Consider the following 21267-nt stretch of genomic DNA (forward strand, 5'->3'; position numbering starts at 1 on the left):
TACAAAAAGCACTGAACCATAGAGACTAACCTTTCCCTCTCTGCTTTTTTTCTTTTTGTTCACTGAGCTTATCCAAGGGTAAGTTTGTCATTTCCACCCCATACACGGTTCTTGCTAGCACCGCTGTTAGAGAGTCCATGATATTGGCCCACTCGTTTATGAGCTCCTCCCAGTCTGTCAGGGCGGACAGAACGCTGAGCAGCTCATCCCACAGCTCCCGAGAAATGTAAACGCTCAGGTTTGCTCTGATCCAAGCCACAATGAGGGTCTGAGAGAAAAGAAAGAAGTGACAGTTCACACATTTCTGTCAAGATGAATTCAGCACACCAACACTAACCTGCATGCTGATGAAGTCGACACCGACCTGCATATTAGCATTGATTATTCGTGATGCACAGATATTATGCATAGATGTTTTTCATCAAAAAAAAAAAAAAAACACATTCCCAGAAATCGGTGGGTGAATAACTGTGAAAGTTGCTGACTAAGGAAAAATTCTGAAACGTATGTTTCAGGTGGTCTGTATGTTCACTGGTAACTGCAATAATATGCTGTGTATAATAATAATAGAACAAAGAACTGTCTCTTGTACCTACAAAACGATTGTAGTGATTGAGCTACACCGGCGACACTCAGACCTAGATACTGTAGCTGAGCATGCAAACTACAATACAACGTATAAGTGTTTTCATCTCATTCAGTGTGACTCAGTTTTGACTTGCCAGCTGAACTTCTAGGAAAACAGTTACGTCAAGCTTACACTTTAGAGATACTCACTGAAGATACCCCACAAAGAGACTGTGTGCCTGCCTGTTCTACCATGGTTTGTAATAGAGCCCTGAAGAACAAATCAACTGCTTGTTGCACCTGGAATCTGTCTCCCTCTGTTAGGAACAGTTCACAAAATAATTACTTGTATTACTGCAAAGGAGAATTTTTTCATGTTTTACAAGTAGGTTTCCTAGCACTGTGCAATAGTACTTCACTAAATCTACAGGTAATCATCATAAAAAAACGCAAACAAACAAAAAAACACCAAACACTCACTCGGAACAGTAATCCCGACATGCTTTGAGCAAATGTGTCCTTTATTTGGTTTTCTTTCGGCTTCTGCATCACAGCTTCTGTTATTCTAAGGAGTATCTGTAACATCTGTTCCCTGGTTCCAAAACAAAATTGTACTTTTTGTTCACATGTTCTATTAATTGTACTTGTTAATTTTCATGTACCGAAAAACCCTCTCAATTCTCCAGTAAGCTTTACTCATTGACAATGTGATCACACTTCAGACTTCACAGATCATTTGCAAAATAACATTAGTTGGTTGTGGACTGTAAAAAATAATTTTTGAGAATGTGAAGTCAGGAATGGAAATACCAGCCAGAACCTTGAAGTCAAATACTACGGTGAGGTAGACTCAGCAGAACCTGCAATCTCACGAATCAATTTGGAGGCAAGTCACAAGTGTGACTTATCTAATAAGTCTTTTCCCTAACCATTAATTCTCCCATAAAGTTTACATGTTGATAATTCTCTCTTAAATGATACAGAATATATGAAGCTTACCATGTCTTTTTATTCATCGATAGTTCCATTATCATGCGCCTAAAGATGCTCAGAACTGCTTTGCAAGCATCAACCTGCTCCTTCAGCAGCACAGGGACTTCAATGCACGGTTCCAGTAAGAAAACATTCGCGGAGTTAGTCAAGAATACCTTCAAGACAGGCATTTACAGGCAGTTTATGTAGTGTCAAGAATAAAAAGAGTTGAGACTTACAATAAAATACTTGTCCCCCTCCAGCCAAACGTTTCACTTTCTCCTTAGAGAAGTTTTATGTTTTACTTGTCACTTTATTTTTCTACATCATTCTAGCAAAAAGTCAGGTGGCATTACAGACCCAACAAAGGCATGCATTACATAGTATGGGTTTTGGAGGTCTCTCTCCTATCCAGTCAGGCAAGAGTACCATTCCTCCAGCTACTCATTTCCTATATGCTTGAGCAACCACCAATATTTCCAATAAATGAGATTCAACGAAAGCAAACGTACATTTCTTTTTAATTCCTAGTACCCACAGCAGAAAAAAAGATGAACCTTCTGTCTTAAAATAGCTATCTGGCTCTGGTTTAATAAACATTTTAAACACGTGGTTTAATAAACATTTTTAAAAAGTTGTAAGTGAAGTCCGAGTCATATCTTACAAAAACCATCAACTGCTGGTAGCTGCTTTCCTTCATCTCAGAGACTATATTATATTTTGTAGTGTAAATTACACAATTACGTAAGTTACAGCCTTGCAACCTTTCTATACACCGCACCTGTAACGCAGCTTGAGCGCCAGCTTTAACATTTTTGTCCTCGTCTTCTAATATACATCCTCTGTTAACAGCACTGGTAAAGGAGTACGTTCTTCCCCAGCTGGATGAGCGCTTATGTCCTGAATGGTCAGAGGAAAGCTTTCAAAAACACGATTCAGTTAGTGACAAAGCAGGCAGGAATACGTCCGTATTTATCATTTAAAATGTCAAAAGCAAAAAAGGGGGAACTGTCATGTCCTACATTCTCTTAATGTAGATTATTTCTTAATATCTGAACAAACAGACAGTATATGGAATTTAAAGGTTCATAAAAGTTTTAAGAGCTATGTTATTTAAAATATTTTATATCACATTTTGTAGTCACTGATTGCAGTAATATTTGAATTTAAGCCTGGCAAGACTACAAATCCCCTACAAAAATAATCTGTCAAAACCTTGCAATTCTCACTATGTTTTTACAACTCGAACCTCTTTCTCAGTGCAACAAAACTTCCCTTTAAATAGCTTCACAGTGTCAATAGTGTCAAAGCCAACTTTTACTGGTGGTTCAATATAGGATATTAAAAAGATGATGCATAGAATTTGCATCTACACTTTAATTTCCTAGATTAAGGTGTCTGAATCCAAATATGTCATCCAGTATGTACAAATCAGTAGATATTTTCAAATTCTTAAGCAACTACCACCAAAAGGAAATAGTTCTACGTGCACTAGGCCAACAGACAGTGTAAATTTTAACACTGCAGAATGTATTAGTATTTCTTCCATTAAGTTCTTGCTATCATATTTGTATAGACAGGGAATAATCAACAAAGTTTTTTCAAAATAGCTGCAATCTTTCCCTGCGCTCAGTAAGGGCTACTGAACACTCAATATTTATTTAAATTTCTAGACCTTAAATAAAAGTATTTTTTAATCTTGATTTTCCACACATTTTTTAAATTGTTACTCATTTACACAGCCAGTTTAAAACTTAAATCACATATTGCAGGCGAACAGAATAAAGCAAGTAACGCTGATACCATACATGTTTACCATCCATTTGCACTGATGAATCCTCTAAGTTGACAACAGCATCCTGGCTGTCTTCCTTTTTGTCCGGCTCCTCCATGAACACAGGTTTCTCTTGCAGTATCCACTTTCGATATACCTTAACCACTTTTCGTGTTGCGGATACATCAGAAGGTGGCAATAAAAAAGCCTAAATTGAAAAGATAACTAATTTTACTATATATAGGACATAGATGTGCATGCATATATAAACATACCCACACACCACCACCCATAAATAATACCACTCAAAAAAGACAGGATACATAATTTTTACTTTTGTGTCTGTACTAGAAGGAGTTATGATTAATAACAGCCTACGCATATTCCTACATCATTCACAATCCCGTAACTATTAATTCCAAATTACTTCCATTGTATTTGTTCAGACAAAACCAGAGAGGTTGGTTTTGCTCCGTGCAAGCCGTCTAACTTAACGTGGATTCCTCTCCCAAGCCATTACTAGCCATAGAGGTCCGGCAGGCTAAACTTAGGTACTATGCTACGCTCTCTGGAGGAGATGACTTCAAATTACATCAGCAGTATACAATGCCAAATGCCGGTTCAGCAAGTGTAGGCAGAGACAAGACAGCAAGTTGTGATGAGGATAGCAGTGGCTGGCATTCCATCCTTTCTCACCACAGTTTTGGAAATCAGCACAATAAATTTATTTTCAACATGCTACTCAATATCTGTATTTGGGAATCATTCTGTAAAGAAGTCCTCTCTGAAAGCTTTCCAAGGCTAGACTGGCTGCTTTCCCCACATTTCTGGAGGTCTTTGGAGAATAAAAAAAAAATACAGTGACAGAAGACCTTTGCACTGTAGTGAACAGGCACAAAAACCAATGTCTGAACATGTTATCTGGTACAAAAAAAAAAAGTGTATTTTGCCAACAAAAAACATTTGATATCAATATGCATTATATTATAAAACCACTGAATGAGATGAAAATACATTTTTCATACTAAAAAAAATAGGTCCTTTCAACTATGAAGAGATTACCCACTCTCCATGATTAACAGGGTCAAAACCTATAGCGTTTCCTATAGCCAGTTTAGCTGCAAAAACAGTACAAAGGTATCTTGCTTAGGTCGGGGGAAATCTTTGCATCACATAGTACACCTCCTTGTCTCTAGTCAGCATGGAGCGCAACATCCAACAGCTGATTTCAACAGAAATTGAAGGGTTGGCAAAAGCAAGCTTAAATATACCATACAGCAAGCACGTGACATTTCTGAAAATATCTTCACAGCCGCTGTCAACTTATTAAGGATGCAGAAACTGAAAAAGCCAGAAGCCAACTGCCAGAATATTAGAGAAACAGCAGCTCATCAGCAGGATGAATGGGCGCTACACGGAATGCTTTCAGAAAGGCTAACAAGTAGGGTAGAAAGAAAAAAGAAAAGGGAAAGAAAAAAAGAGGAATTCACTGTGACTAGTGAGATTCCTGTAAGGGAGAGAGAAACACAAACAGGATCCAAATACCATTATCTGTTTCAACTACCGAACACTGATCATAAAGACAAAAGTACTGGATCCCGTTCGCCTTTGTTCCCTGGAAGCTGGTCTGGCCTCCCACACTCTGAGCAAACACCAGGAGAGGGCAGCACGCCACAGCGGATCTTCAGGTAGGCAGCCGTACTCCTTCCTGTCAAAATGCCACCCATCCCACTGCGACGCACTGCACCAAGCAGTCCTAAACTGTGCCACGCTAAATATTGCACAGTAAAGCACTTAGGTGACCTGGAACTGCTGCTTCAACCGATTTCTACCTTGCTAAGGGACAAAAAAAAAAAAAAAAAAAAAGGGAGTCTCCAGTAGGTCCACATGTATTTTATGTATTTTTATCCCAAACAATTGAAAAGATATCACATTAATGAAAAATACTAGTAGAAGCAATCAATGTTCAAATAGACATTAAATATTGACGCTGATCACAGGAACAAGAATCTTACTAATTCAAATAATAAATTTGCAAGCTAATAGCTCTTTACACAGCTTTAAATTACATTGCAATACCAAGAACAAATAAAGCGGCCCGTTCAAATATGACACGTTGCCATCTGGCATCAGCAACAAGCTTCAGTTCCTACAAAAAATTCCTAATTTTATCGTTAAAACTAGACCTAGGAAGGACTCCAAACTAAAAGGGTGCTGGTGTGATTAGCATCAAGTTTGACCAGTTACCTGACCAACAGCCTTCGCAGTGTTCTCTCATAACCATGACATTTCCTTTAAAAGAAAAAAAAAAACCCAAAACCAATAGCAACTAAACATACAGACTTACTTGTCGAAACACCTCATTAACAAAGTTAACATATCCTCGAGTGGATAAGAGGATTCTCTGCACCATCTCATAGACGGTCCGGTGCTGCTCTTCGATGCTGCAGAGGCTGGAATTGCTGAGCCTTCTGTCAGACAAGGTGCTGCTGTTAGAATGGCTTCTCTCCTGCTCGCTTGCATAAGACATACTGGCTTCCAGCTCGGCGTTTTTATCTTGGTTTACAACACCAACAGTCTACACAGAAGAAAATGCACTCCTAATTAAATAACTGAAATAGCGTACACCAAAAGTCTGGAATACTTACACAGAACTCAAGATACTAGTGCTCTTTTTCACACAACACACTGGGATCCCAGCAGTCAGGAAGTGTAATTTTCAGTCTGCTACTTGATCCAAGGAGGAATTTGGTCTTATACTCTGCATAATGTACACTACATATGGCCCCCCCCAGCCCAGAACAGCTGACTGACTTGTCCACTCCGTAAGATAAAAAGGGAGGGTGCAGTGGTGGGAGTGAAGGAACGCACACAGTGGAGAGGAATCCCCAGGTCCCTTCGTTTTTGGGAAAAGATGGATCATACCACTATACGTGGCTCATACCCTTGCACCTTATTATTCCTGACAACTCCTTCTCCTGTTTTGTTCTGGCATTGCACGTATTTTGCAACACCTCGAACTGCGTCTGGCTAACGTGATCCACTCAGGAGAAGAGAGAGGACTAAAAAACCGCTTTTGAGTTACCAGAGAAAGAACCCCAACTTACACTAACCCAAAGCATCGCCCAACGCAGTTCTGTTTTCTGTTGACATGAATAAGGCTGCCCTCTGTTCGACCAAGCGAGCAGTAACAGAGCAGCAATAACATCTCTGCTGCTTTTCACAATGAACTTTATTGTTAAGATTCAGCCACCCTAGCGAGGCACAGGCTCGCTGTAAGCTTTAAATTACATCATAATACCAAGGACAAATAAAGCGGCCCATTCAAATAAGAGACGTTGCTGTCTGGCATCAGCAACAAGCTTCAAAGCCACCGAGAAGTCAATGTGCCAAAAGCTGGTGCTCAGCTTCAGCTACCTGATAACTTTTGACCAGTTTCCTTTTCGAGGGCAGCAATACCCTTCTGCAACCTAAATATTTATTTGGTGTCAGCTGTCCATAAAATTCAGTGGAAAGAAAAAAAAATTCTTTTTCCAGGCTACGTCTGTTGGAATGGCACAGCAGTTTATACAAAAGGTAGAATTGCCAATGAGAAAGAAAAGATCAATTTAAAAAAAAGGACTTTCAGAAGGTAAGCTACACTTAGCTGGCTTAGGGCTTCAAACTTCTACAGCGAAGAACTCCAAGAACAATCGACATGAAAATATACAGTTCTACCATAATAGTTAATGTATGTTTTTCCACTGAATCCAGATTTGACACTGACCTACGATTCAAGAGAAGAATATAAGCTGACAGCGATCCTAAATTTTTAACAGGAAACTGGAGAGTCTCTTAAAAGAAAAAGCATCTATTTCTCTAAAATTCAGTGTGAAGTCCCTAATCCTGGAGAAGTCTCAACCAGCAATTGGAAAGTGAAATATTTTTCTAATATCTCCTTGTAAACAGCTGCTTTAATCAAGAGGAAAACAAAGCAGCCTTTGATGTTGCTGGGAAATGGTCCATGGCACAAATAAGTTTGACAGCTTACAGATTAAATTCCAAAAGTCTAAACATAATACTGATGAAGCTGGTAAGGCAAACAGTTGTGAGGAAAAAAATGCTAGTAAATTACTAAAGGGTTTCCCTTGGAGATTCCCTCCTTCATCAAAGAAAAAAAAAAATCAAATAATCAAGTACATAATCTATTCACTTAGGGGTAGCATTTCTTTCTTGCTTCAGTTGTCAGTGCATTGTGATCATTTGCAAGGTTAGCATGTACATAAGAAAAGAGAGGTAAACTTTAAAGCACACCTGAATAATTTTAGGGAGCATTTCTCCTCCATTTTTTGTATTCTGAACAGCAGTTAAATATTTCTTTTCAAGAAAGAAGGTAACAAGCCACTTAATAAAAACAACTCGAGCTGCCATATATGGGATTTTTGTGCTATAGACATTTTCATTGTTTCGTGTTGCAGTAATGTATACTGGTCTTGGTCTTATATCAGGAATATCTGGTGAGATAAAAAGAGAAGATATAAAGAAAATCTAATCTTAAAAAACTGTAATTGCTTCCAGACTCTGGTTAAATGTCTCGAACACGTCACCAACAACATTTTCTCCATACGAAATAACAGATGCAATGACTGACTGCTTTTATTATATTAATGCTTATATTCTATCATAATTTTATTACTCCTAAAGAAAAGCAAGAACACAAAAGCACAGATCTTTCCTGAAGGTTATAATTTGTATCATGCAAAACAAAGGAAAGCAAAAGAGAAGGCCTGCAAAAAGAAGGGCAAAATCTGAAACAAAGAACTGCTCCTACTACAATGTAAGTTCATTTTATAAGTTTCACGGTTTTATTAATAAAGCGCAGTGAGAAAGAGAAGATGGCTCTGGAACGCTCAATAGTGCAAAGATTAAGAGGAAAAAGGAGACTTAGCACATCAGAAAGAGAAGTTAACTCAGGTGCAAAGAGCACTGCACAAGCTGAAACGGAAGAAAGAAAACACATGGGAAGAAGTGGAAGATTGCTGAAGGGAGATAGGTTGGGTCACAATTCATTCAGATGCTTAGATTTAGGGAAAAATCACTTATACACAGCTGAAAAACATGGGAGGCCTGGGCTCTAGCTGTGAACAACACAGCTGAAGCGGCTCTGAGTGATTAAACTGCAAAGGACATGAGTTAAAAATCAAAGGAGGGAGGGAAAGGATGATGAAGAGGCTGCAGTACGTCAGCTGAGTATTAACACAACTGTTCCTATGGACTCTAATACATCATTCAGTGGAAAATTAGGAGAAGTGTGAGCCTTTCTGAAATAACATGCTTTTAATCCTACAACTGTAGATGTGCATCTCCATTTCCTTTCATTTGGCCCTTCATGCTCATTTTCTCTTCAAGGAAACAAGAAGTAAAATAAGAGTAACTAAGTTAGCTACTCCCTCACGCTTGGGCAGCTTGCCAATTCTTTAAAAAAAACCTGTCAGAGAGCATGTTCTGTCTTCATTACACATCACAGCTACAGAGTCCTCGCTCACTCGATATAAATGTTATGCCAGTGGAAATGTCCTTAGGAAAGGAGAATCAGGCCAGCCCTTATGCAGTGACGAGCAGCAGCAGCTTCCTGGGCTATCTCAGAAAATCAAAGGTTGTGCTAGGAAAAAAAATCAAAACATGAGACAAGGGAGGAAAAATCCTCATTCAACAGAGCTGTAGTGATATGCCCGCCGGTAACAGAGATGCTACTGAGAACAGTCACCATTATTTCTTTTTCTACTTCAAAGATAAAACTCACTACTTACCAAGAACAGGTTTGTAGAGGTTGGTTAGCTTTGTAAAAGATGGAAACAAGTGAGGAAGATAGTATTTTCTAAACAAGGTGAAGAGAAACTTAAAACCCGTGTCTTGGTTCTCCTTATTCTTCCACTCTAAACTTGCAGCCTTTGTCATGGAGTTAAAGGGAAACAAACAAAAAGCTTTACGTTGATGTGTTATACCGGCAATCATTCCACACTGAATACGAAAGATAAACAATTATACTTTAACAAGAGATATAAAAAACTAGCACTGTCCCAAAAAACTTTACAAACTGCAGTAAGAATGTAAGATATTACCACGAGGGCTCTAGCATATCAAAGGCGGCAGGCTCATTAGAAGCCAGCACATTTGTGCTGTTCTGATACAGTGAAGCACAGAAAATGTCACATTAATGTTTTTAACAAATTTGCTGCCTACCTGTAAATTTAGACTGACAAGTAAGAGGCTGACATCTAAGTTTGTTTTTAAAGGTACTCTTCCGTTACTGCATAGATCAACACCAGAGTCACACACGTACTTCCAAGTTGCTCTTTACCAACAGTTTTGAACTACAATTCCTTGGAAGACTGTGCCAAATTTTGACAAGGAGTTGCTCTTTTCGTATTAAAAAACCTTCAATTTGGAATAAGTTGCACATAATCTATATGGGTGTGTTTTCTTTATTTGTATAAGAAAATCCAATACAACTTCAAATAAGAAAGGTAAAAGTAGACATCTTTACAATGAAGCACTTTTTCCACTGATGACTGAAACCTACCTGGGTTTTAGCCTCCTACATCACTTCCCTTTTTGTGAAACTCAAGTGAGCACTGAAAGTGTTTATCTTTGACACATACTTTAAATTCAGGCCCACCTCTTTTTTTTCTTTAAGCAACACCAAAAGGCTACAAAGGACTACAGGATTCTTAAATTTTTTTTTTTTTCCCAGTAAAAGCTCGTAGAAAAACCTGTCCAACTGTACACAGCAGATGACAAGTTCGCTGAATCTATATCCAAGATGATAATTTATTAAGTTAAAGAAAAACTGACTTTAAATCAGTCACGTGGAATTTATTTATTTACTTATTTTCTTTTAAATGCATTTTCTTACTTTAATCTATACTAGATCTTTTCCAAATCTCTAAAATTCTGGAATTGCAATGCCCTACTTTTGCAAAATACACCTGTAGAGCTTGGAAACAAGCCTCCTGAGGTTTTGCATCATTTTATTTGTTACGTAAATACACTGACTCATATTAAATTCTACCCAGTCCCAGACATAAATTGTCTTGAAGATGTAGATTTGCTCTATGTTCAATCATTCTGCACTCGCATCAGATTATTTTAATCTCATCTCTTGTCTGTAAGCAAGAAAGTTCCTGCCCAACTGTGCTCCCCTCTACCGAGCAACACAAATAAGTGAATGTTGATGAACCACAACGCAATTGGATTTACAGTGTAGTCAGTTTTTTAGATCCCAAACACGTAAGAAGAGTATAAAAAGAACAGTGAAAGTATTTTTTTAACTGAAGTGTTGTGAGACTCTGATACGTAAAACAAAGAGTGTCGTGTAGGAAGTTGATAATTTCATACAGCCACTTTTCAAAATGAAGCATTTATTCAAGATGACAAAACTCCTTCCAAATATCATTTTGGTCTTGCCTTTTGATACAAAAAAATGTATCTCAAAGTATTCCATTATCTTTTATCTTTTTTTTAATACTGAGTTCTTTTATGCTCATTGTCTATACAGTTTCCACTTTATGTAAAACGTTGCTTAACTTGTACTTTTTAAATATATACATTATCTTAATTTCTTTCCTGTACAGATTAATCTGATCTATTTCTAATTAAAATTTTTGATTTACATGTTACTTGCATCCTTTTAAAAAAAATCTCAGAAGCCATCTCTCCTTTTTTATCTTTTTCCAGTGCTCCTTTACATGTCTTCCCAGCTATGGATGTGTCCAACGAGAACGAGTTGTATCTTTACCCCATATTAATTTTCTAAATGTGACCACAAGCACATAAAAAGTCAGTTATCCTGCAAGTTTGGAGAACATTCATTAATTCTTATCACAAGTGTGAAAAACTACTTATTTTCACCAAAAATGGCACAAGGAAATACCTTTGGGATGATTTTCCTTTTAAAAAACAAGAATAAAAGTGCAGAAGACAGCTTCTTCCTGGGGAGGGGCAAAACCAGCTCTGTATAGACACAGTGTAGACTTAATTTTCTACCACAAGTACATTCCTCCAAATATGAATAGTTAAAAACATATATCCTCCGCACCTGAATTACCATATATTTTAACAGGAGCTGAAGAAAATAGCAGGTTTGGTCTTCAGCAATTTTCTCTCCAGAGACAGCTGGCAAAAGTGGGGTTATTTCTTCTGGAAAAATCTTAGCTAAAATAAAAAGAAAATGTTTTAAACATAGAAAATCTGAAAATAGTTAAATAAAAGATACTTTCTATAAAAAGATTAATTTGAAAAGAATCATTAACATGTTACTAAGTTGTACAAAGTCAAAGTCCAGTAACTGCTTGGGCTTCCCGTATTTCCCCAAGTCCTACCGCATATAATCAGGGATGGCACCAACCGCACGATTTACTGCGGTTTGAAGCGTTAACACAAGCGACTACTGCAGATTAACCAATAAGATGTAAATCTACACACCTACTTATTTTGCAGTAACATGTTCATATAGCTGCACCTCAATTAACAAATGAAACAAAAAACAATAAACCCAACCATTCTGAACTCAGAATGACAAGATCAGAAGGCTCTACAGCTGTAATGAATACAATAGCTGGACAAATCCAATACATCTCTGAATTATAAAGACAAATAGTATCATCCATGTGACATCTTCCCCCCGTGGAACGCTACAGCTCCACAACAACCTCAGTGGAAGGGGGAGGCAATACACCTCTGATGGAAATTCTGTTCATTTACTCACCATCTGGCGAATTAGGAGGACTAATGAGGTTATCTAGTGTACAGGGACCTCGTGAGGACATAATGGGTGGAAAGCCAGGGACAAGGCATGCAAATATTAATATCTGCTCTTCCGCACAGTTAGTCTGAAGCGCTTGAAGCCAGAGAAGAAACAGTCGGATTCCTTCACATCTTATCTACAAGGGGGTGATTTTGTAGAAAAAGGTATTAAAATAAATTTGTAAGTACAGTAACACAGTTAAATAGTTAAGAAAATGCAGGACAAATACTTTCATCCCAGCTACATGCTAGCGAGTCTTTTCATCATACCGAGAGTAATCACATTATTAATTTAACCATGAGGAGAGAAGGGTGGGAGCAAGCTGTACCCAAGGTGGTGGCACTCCAAGGAGACAGCATTATCGCTCCAGCTTCAATCAGAGGCCAAAAAGTTTAGTTCCACTCCTGCAGTTCCTGGGGCCAAACACATCTTGGCTAGCCTCAAGAGTCAATCTTAAAAGGGGCTCTGGAAGTACAACAGCAAGTGTGAGGCACAACCAGGGAACTGCCAATAATTCGTGCCCTTGTAAGTCTGCAATCTTGGCCCCACAGAGGCCAAAGCAAGCTACTGCCGTCAACATCACCGGGATCAGAAGATCCTCGTGAACACCGAGATGCAACAAAACCACCCGAGGTAGCGTATTCAGTAAGTTTACTAAGTCTATTTACTTTTTTTTATTAACAAGATACAATTTTAATTTTAGTAATATATTTAGAAAAAGAAAAATAGATTTAAAACTCTTTGGCAAAAAAGAAACCAATACATTTAATACAGTGTACTTAATGATAGAGAGAGATGAAAAAATAAAGTATTAAGCAAAACATATTAATACCTTCTCCAGGTAACTTTACAAAGGTCGTTAGAACAGCAACACGACTGAAGAAGATAAATATTAAAATAATCTAGGATTACAATAATAAAATTTATGATTAAACGGTGAATAAGTAAAATTACAAAGCCTAACAATCTGAACAACACTGATATTGGAAAATTGTAAAGTAAGATGCTTCGTAAGAATTAAAGTGAAAAGAAATATGAGTACATCACCAAAGAGAAATACCTTGAGAGAATTTCCAGTGTGCAAAAGTTTCTTCAGAATCGACCCTGGATTAGAAAAATTAGAGGCACGTATCAGATACTAAGATGGTCACTTTCCATCAGAATGTTTTTTGAAAAATACTACAGAAAAGGCTAGTTTAATGCCATTTACTATGTGGCTACTGTGCTGGTGTTTAAGAAAAAGAAAACTACGGGGTGAAAAAACCCAAAGTGAATCTAATTACAATCGGCATCTTCAGTGTTATACGATTAAATATAATGTATCTTTACAGTGAGGTACTTTGGTTTTAGTCAGATGACAGTTTCTCAAATTATTTTCACTAAAAATAAGATATCTAGGGGAAATTTTGACTTACTAGATTTGGAGAAATCAAGTAGTCCAACTTGTAGGATTAATGCATTCGAATACACTAATATTGACAATAACGATAAGAAAAAGATGCTAGCAATCTATATTACATTCAAGTCTATAAAACACAACTATTAAAATTGCAAAATATTTCAATTCTGGTTTTAGATGTACCAGGCTAACTGCCCTTAACTTCAAATGTCTGACCTACAAATCAGAGAGAGACTATACGTCAAACGCTTCAGTTAAAAAATGGTTTTAATCCAATTCTAAGAAAAATAACATGATGTAGCACTCAGCTGTTATTTGTCCTGGATTTGTGAATTATGTACATTCCTTAATGTGATCCTCCCCTCAAGATCTCACCATTTCACAGTATTAAATGGAAATTGTTAACATATATAGCAAATAGATATTAATCCATGTGACCATTAAGCAAAAAGCAAATCACAAGGTACAGCTGTAAATAATTGCACTGCCAAATTTTGTAGCTTATTTATTGGACACAGCTAAAAAATTATCCAAATATGACTATTCAAGAGAAGCATGAATATAAAGAATATATCAGCTACAAAACAACTGACTAAAACCAATTTGTTCTGGACTAATTCAGATGAAACGGTAGTAAAGTGGTCAAGCAGATGTCTCCTTTTATTTTTGTCAGTGCTAACTGGAAATGTGACAACAGCCCTTTCCTTGACCTTTAACTTCCACTCATTATTTCTTCTGCAACAGCAAATTCATTGTTCTGATGAAAAACATGGCAGCTGATGAAATAGTGCTGGAAACCAAACCAAACAACAACAAAAAAGTACTACGTAGCAGAAATATAACCCCCTCAAAGCAGCATAAAATTTTCTTTAACAAACAGCAAAACAAAACATTGCGACCACTTTGGTAGCATCCAGAAGCAGAATTTTCAAAGCAGTGATGAATCAAAGATGTTTAGTTCAGAGGAAATTATCAAGTTACAACTACTTCATTGGTTTTCCAGGTACTTTGACTATCAAAATAAATGTATTTCACCCTTCGGTATTTCTGTGCCCATCTGACTCTAGCTTTATTCAATCTGGTCAAATGAGGAGAGGAATAAATTTTGCTTTCTGGCTCCTGTACATGATCACAAGGTCAAAACACATACTATACAAGCACTGTAGGCCACAGGGAATATTTAAATCATCGAAAGGTTAGCTATCTTCAAATTACAGACAATAAAACTTTTTTTTTCCCCCATAGCATTAATGATCAAATCTAATTTTAAAATCTAGTTGAAAGTCCTATATGAGCTATATGAAAACTTCTAAAAAACATGATAGTTGTTCAGAAAAATTAATCCTGCTTTTCTTCTTTAGATTTCCAAAGCTCATGAGTGACTAAACCAAGCCTGTTAGATATCTATTATCTTTATGCTTAAAAGAAAAAAACTATAGTGGAAGAACATTCAGTGCTTTAAGCCAAGCACTCCGAGTGCATGCCTTAAAGTTGGTGACTTTATTTTGTTCTTTTGTATGCACGTGTTGCAATACGATCTTCAGCTCCATGCTTATGGAGCCTTTTTCTGCAGAACACCTGCCTTACAAAGCATGCAGAATGGACAGGAGACTAAGAAAAAAAAAAAAAAAAAAAAAAAAAGCAGAGCTTTACTAATGCCAAGACTTCTCTCTGCCAGACTCCTATTCCTTCCTTTGCTCCGGAAGCCAGAACATGGACAGTAAATACCGCAGGAGCATGGGGAAAGAACGGATAGTCTCTCGGTTTGACCAAGTGAATGCCATCCATAGGTGTCTGGTGTCTGTCATGGCCAACGTTGTATTCTAACATGATGCTTGGCAAATCCTCCGTTACACGAGAATCAGTGAAAGACAGCTGGGGCCAAACTTGCAGAAATACCAAGTATTCATAATTACACTTATGAAGGCCAGTAAAATTGTGGACCACTCATTAAAAGAAAAATTGATCAAAAAAGAGCTACTATAAAGTTTACATTTTTGTCCTTAATCTCTTTCCTTCACTATCCCAGCTCTAAACCAGAAATTCCTCATTTAATTCCCACAAACAGTGACAACTGTTTCACAAACATTAACGAACTAAACTGCACAGAGAATACAGGAATATCAGAGAAGAAATTAAGCTCCTGTTCACTGCAGCAGTCCAATGGTTTGCACAGCCTGTGCTCAACTACCAAGCAGCCACCTATTCACGGCATGAGTCTTACAGAATAAATTTCCAGGAGGCGGCAAGGGTCGAGTTCAACACAGTATCTATTGTCAGGCAAAGAGCAATATGTATGAATTTGTATGGGCATCTCGTGTATGATTACTTGCAAAAGGCTATCATAACGCAGATTTGCAAGAGTCACATACAGATTCCACAACCCTCCTCAATCTTAGTTTTTGGTGGTAGTCTGTGAATACAAGGGGAGACCGAATTAGAAAAAGGCGTGTTGGTTTATAACCCCCAGCACCTTGATAGCTTCTAGCACATGAAGGAGAAGAAAGGGAAGAGGACTCGGGCAAATCCAAGATTATAGAAAATTTAAAGAGCATTCGTGCAAAATAAAAATTAAGCAGGCAACCAAAACCACACAAAACAAGGAAAAAAGGTAAAAAGCTTTTCCACATGCTTCTAGAATTTTCAGCTGCAAGTCTCGTATGTAAGTACTATTTGTGTATGAGCAGTACTAAGGGATTCTGTGGTTAACGGGACTTGGAGAACCAGGGAAGTGACTACAGAAAACATTGATTCTATTTGTACTAGAATGTTTGTAAACCATTCCTTCTTACCTATACTGCGAAAATGCCATCGATAAAAAATCCTCTCAGGTAGTAGCTGCAATATTTTCTGCAGGAAACAAAACTAAATAGTCAAATTTTCCATAATAAACTGTCTCATTCAGAGGATACAGAGAAACTAATATACAAGACATAAATGAAATGGTAATGTATACATAGAGAACACAATAGAAAGCAAATACCTATCATAGTAAGGACTCCTGCCCGTTACACACTCTCTCTTGTTACGGAGAAAGATACTTGGAATAGTCCTGAATGAATACCATGACACTGTCATGAACCGCTTTCCCTTTCCCACTGTCTTGCAAAACCCTAGCATTCCAGAATATAAACTGATTTCTTATGAAGAAGTTACAGGTTTCTAAGCAGCTCACTTTGGGCTACATTTCTCTGAAGTGTCTGGTAATGACTACTGTTAGATTGATATAGTCCAGATTTTGAGCTTCTGAGGCTTAGGTCTGTCTTTTCATCAGCTAACGGGGTCTGATCTCCCAGCTAAGGCAGAGATGAACAGCAGTGCCGTTATTTTTCCTGTGAGATGATTTACCTGTGTTTTCAGCTGGTGAGTGAAACCAAGCCAAATTACACAAAGCTAGACTGATTTAATTCACAGCACATGCAGTTAATAAAGCACTTATGTGGAATAATATGTAGCAGTCTGCTTCTGTAGTTTTGGACTGATCCTGACAGAGGCAGAAAAAACAAAGAAAGAGGTTGTGGTCAAACCCCTTAGTTTTGTTACACTACAGGGCACCAACAAAGCAAAGCAATTTAAGCATATACTCAGGTGCTTTCCTGAATGGAGTCTTATAATCTTAGTTGCAAAGAACAGTTGGGGCTACCAAATGTTGTTCTTTGTCAGTTTAGTGGATGCTAATGCTATTAAATAATCTGGATAAATCAAAACTATTTGGGGGTCTTACTTGGGTAAATATGGCTTTTATAAGGACTTTAACAGGTGCCAAGACACCTTTTTTTTTTTTTTCCTTCTCTTTTTTAAACTATTAGCAGTATAGACTAGGGCTCAGCAAGTAGGTGTATTAGTAGTACAGGACAGCTAACTGATCGCTGCCCAGCCTCTCAAAAAAGAGAGAGAACAAACATGGTTGCACATAGATTTCACAGAAAAATGTGTCTGGGTCTTACAACTTTTCAGCCATTGAAATACGAAATTAAGACGATATATTTAAATGGGAAACTATTTTTAAAATCTACTTTTGGCACCAAAATTATATTTAACAATGTTATAAATGACTAACAGTCAGAGTTCCTGGTAATTATCAAACAAAATCACTGGAACAAACTTCTGCACAACAAAGCGCCATTAAGTTTTCAGAAATACTACATGCAGGATGCAAAACAAACAAGTCATTTAAGCAACGGTGACCCATTTGTTGGTCTTTTGCACATAAAAGCTCACGAGAGGAAATAAAGCGTCACAGCCAAGAAAGCAAGAAGTGGCATTTTAGGCAATCCTTCAGAGATGGCCAACACATGAATCATTATTGCTGTTAAAAACAGTATGCTCGAGAGATGGAATAAGACAGACTTTTTTTTTATTTTTGCCAACAAAGTGCTTCGGAAGTTATATACAGCACTCGGAATACGGCCGTTTTGAAAATGGAACGTTCTTTTCTCCATGGCAGAAGATGAAAGTCACGACAAGTTCATAGACTTAGGGAACCAGACCTCAGGTCACACAAACAGACTGCTCTTCCTTCGCATCTTTACCGTAGCACATGCTCCCCAAATAGTATTTGGCACTTCTAAAAGTTTACCTAGAACCAAAATATAAATGAGGCACATGCCTTCTATGTTCTTGTTGGACTTCGTTTCAGGGTTACTCTCACAGCTCCCTCCCCAGGACGCCGCCGCGGCAGGGACTGAAGGAGCAGGAGGCTGGTGGCCAGAGGTCTAGCTCCCCATCCACGGGCAGGAGGAATGCGCTTGGGATGAAGGATCTGACTGGCTAAAAATGAGGCCATGATTCACATTTCGGCTTTACCTGTTAGTTAAGGACCACGTTTCTGCCAATCAGATTGCAGGATCCACAGACAAAGAATTATCATTATCCATCTAAATATTAAAATACTAGCAGCCCACCACTTTTCACGACTATTTCTGACATTAATCTTTACCTAACTTGGCACAGGCAGAAAGGAGCTTGTAACCTAAACCACGAATACTTGAAGTCACGGCAAGAGCTGCGGCGCTCTGCATGTCCAGGCCCACGCTGGACTGATCCCATACCGCGTGCCCAAGGCGCACGAGGAGAGGCTCCATTAAACAAAACCCTAAAACAAACTGGCAACAAAATCGGTCTGGATTCAAGTATCAGAATACACTGCAGGGAGGAACCTTCAAACATCTTCGTGCTTGTTATGGAAAACCAGAGACACATATCTTTTTTTTCCATTGTTTAAGCCATCATAAGAAGTACCGTAGATCGTTAGAGCAAAACCGATTTCCTTTTACAGGCCACACTCACAAGATACCTTCAGCTTGTCTTTGGATGTAAATTCTCTCTCATTTGTTTCAAAACACTAATTTTTGAGAACCAATTGTATTAAACTTCAAAAAAAAATCAAGCACCCCTTCTGTATCAGTATGTTTTATTAGAAATTTATCAAAATCTGGTAATACTACTAGTGAAAATGCATATGTTAGTATATTTCAGATGTTACAGTAAAATCCTTTATTGTAAAACAAAAATATATACAAATATATAATTATAAATAGATATATAAAATACATATATATTATATTTAGAAAATATGTCTACTTCACTAAATGTCTGATGTGTACCTAAACACCAGGCATGGCATACTCATGTATTATGAATGAAAATTTGCCAAAGTAATCTGATGATGTACAAATAAATTTTCCTTAGTTGCCAAAAGAAAGAATACATATTTCCCAAGAGCTTCAGCAATGTTCTTAGAGTAATTTTACAGTTTACAGATCCCAACTGATTCCGGATCAAAATAAATAACCACCACCTGCTGGTTGTTTCAAAACACAATCAGTATTGAAGGAAGCTGGGTTTTACTACTCCCTCTCTGCAAGATGCAAAGCACACCAACCGTTATTTGGGGAAGGCCAGGGGCACGACAGCACACAGTGAAAACAGTATCTTATATGTTACACAATTTCACCTAAACTTGAGCACAAAGTTCACTTCCAGAAAGTGAACTATGATAAGGTGTAAGCTGCGTAAGCTGGTAAGGTGGCAACGCCGCATAATAAAGACCCATTTTCAGAAAGAACTTAATAACAACTCTCACATCCAAGTGTTGGTGAATTTTAGGTTACGCCCAGAGAAAACCTGGAGAGCAAATGCTGTTGCAGAGTACAACCACCACCAGGAAAAGCAAGCTTAAACTTTAAATCGCATGAAGTTGGGAGGGCTGGGGAAGAAAACCCGGTTACAGGGTTTTTTTTCTTTAAAATACACATAATCAAACGCCCTTCTCAGGTGACCGAATCAAAACAATTCAAGGATTGAAATAAATAGAAAGAGAACAGAAGTTCCTATCTGAGGAAAGCTTCCATATCCCAAAATCTTTTAATATAGCAAAAATTGAGACATTTAAGTCAATTCTCATGCTGTTCTCCTTTTCAGCCTCTCAAAACCAGGAAAAAAAATAATATATGGATGCACTTTGAAAAAAAAAAAAGCAAAGATGTGATTAATCATCTGCACAGTACTACCAAACAGTACACAGAAGTAATTTGAAAAAAAACAAAACCAAACAAATTAGATTGCTAGCATCACAGCTACCTACTGAAGATGTGAAAGCTTTGTAGCAGACTGGAACGACTATAAATAATCTAAATTCAGAGTCCACATTTGCTCCTGCAATGCAAAAGTAAGTTATCATGGTTAAAAGTCTGCACTATTAAATAAAAACTTCTGAATGTTACACATTAACTCAAAGTTACGGCTAGCATGCCTTTTAACTAGTAATTTTCGCAGGCGTGCATTAGAGTACCCAGACGAAGACGGCGTTACAGTGTGACATAAGATTGCATAAGTCATGAACGTGCTCCAGCTGCTGTCCTTTCAACTTTGCATTTCCAAGAACATTTTCTACACTCTCCCAACCCCTGGTGCTCTAAAAAACACGTATTGCTATTCCTATAAAACCAATGACAGTTTCTTGCACTCCAGCCTAGACTTTTAGCAATACCGCTGTGAATCCAAACCGGCTATTGACATCTCGTTTCTAGTTTCACAGTAGACTAATAAGAAATATTTTAAGAAACCCCACAGTGCGAAATAATATTGCTTTTTCAGAAAACACATAGATCTATTTAATGCTTAGTGCTTTGCTGCATCTATATGGTAATCCATTATAGCACACTTGAAATAGAAATTAGGTATTACTACTGATCAACACATCAGGGTATCTGTCAGTTCTTTTAACTGATTATCCATAGTTCTTTTTCTTCTGGACTTCCTGCATGACTAGGAATAATGTTAAGTTTAAATCTTAGTTTACACAGGATGCTGCTTTTTGAAAGATATATCTCTCTATTTCATCAAAGTAAAATCAAAAATACCAAGGTTTGTATTTCAACAGATTCACTCTGACTTAACCAATACTGCAATTTCTTTTAAGAAGTCTTATTTTTGCCAACTTTGTCGAATCATGTCATGCTTGGAAGCTTTGTGCCTGTTACTGTGTGCTGCACGACCCTGTTGTAGACCGCAGAGAAAGCTAAGGCTGTTCCAAAATCTTACACTGAAGACCCCTACAGCCTGAATGTTTTCCAGCTTAACTTACACAAAAGTGAGACGATAAGCGTTGTTGGTCTGCCTTCCAGAGCTACAAGAAGCTGTTCTGTAACGCGCTATGCAGAGTCTTGTTAAACAAGAACAAAAACAAATGTGCTCTTGCTGATTGAACGTGCTCTCAGAGGCAATGTCAATGACAAGTTCAGAATAATGTTCATTCCAGGAGAATGA

General features: G+C 37.6%; 1 protein-coding gene across 8 annotated transcripts in view; it reads right to left on the reverse strand.

Annotated features, from left to right (window-relative positions):
• Positions 1–21267, reverse strand: part of RALGAPA2 (Ral GTPase activating protein catalytic subunit alpha 2) — a 139304-nt gene that overhangs the window by 101959 nt on the left and 16078 nt on the right. For 3 of the 8 annotated variants that reach the window (XM_087774664.1, XM_087774666.1, XM_087774667.1), the window contains exons 4-15: positions 16290–16362; positions 13159–13202; positions 12060–12234; positions 11391–11506; positions 9103–9241; positions 7607–7806; positions 5661–5891; positions 3348–3521; positions 2321–2458; positions 1567–1715; positions 1048–1159; positions 31–268 (exon numbers count right to left, since the gene is read on the reverse strand). In XM_087774664.1, coding sequence (XP_087630790.1) covers positions 31–268; positions 1048–1159; positions 1567–1715; positions 2321–2458; positions 3348–3521; positions 5661–5891; positions 7607–7806; positions 9103–9241; positions 11391–11506; positions 12060–12234; positions 13159–13202; positions 16290–16362 — 1789 coding nt within the window. Of the gene's footprint in view, positions 1–30; positions 269–1047; positions 1160–1566; positions 1716–2320; positions 2459–3347; positions 3522–5660; positions 5892–7606; positions 7807–9102; positions 9242–11390; positions 11507–12059; positions 12235–13158; positions 13203–16289; positions 16363–18303; positions 18326–21267 lie in introns of those variants that run through there. The other 5 variants (XM_087774665.1, XM_087774668.1, XM_087774670.1 and 2 more) reach the window with 4 other exon arrangements.

The sequence above is a fragment of the Nipponia nippon genome, unplaced genomic scaffold (genome assembly GCF_047370975.1).
Source record: "Nipponia nippon isolate SJK-2023a ecotype South Korea unplaced genomic scaffold, ASM4737097v1 scaffold_4, whole genome shotgun sequence".
In the NCBI taxonomy this organism is placed as follows: Eukaryota; Metazoa; Chordata; class Aves; order Pelecaniformes; family Threskiornithidae; genus Nipponia; species Nipponia nippon.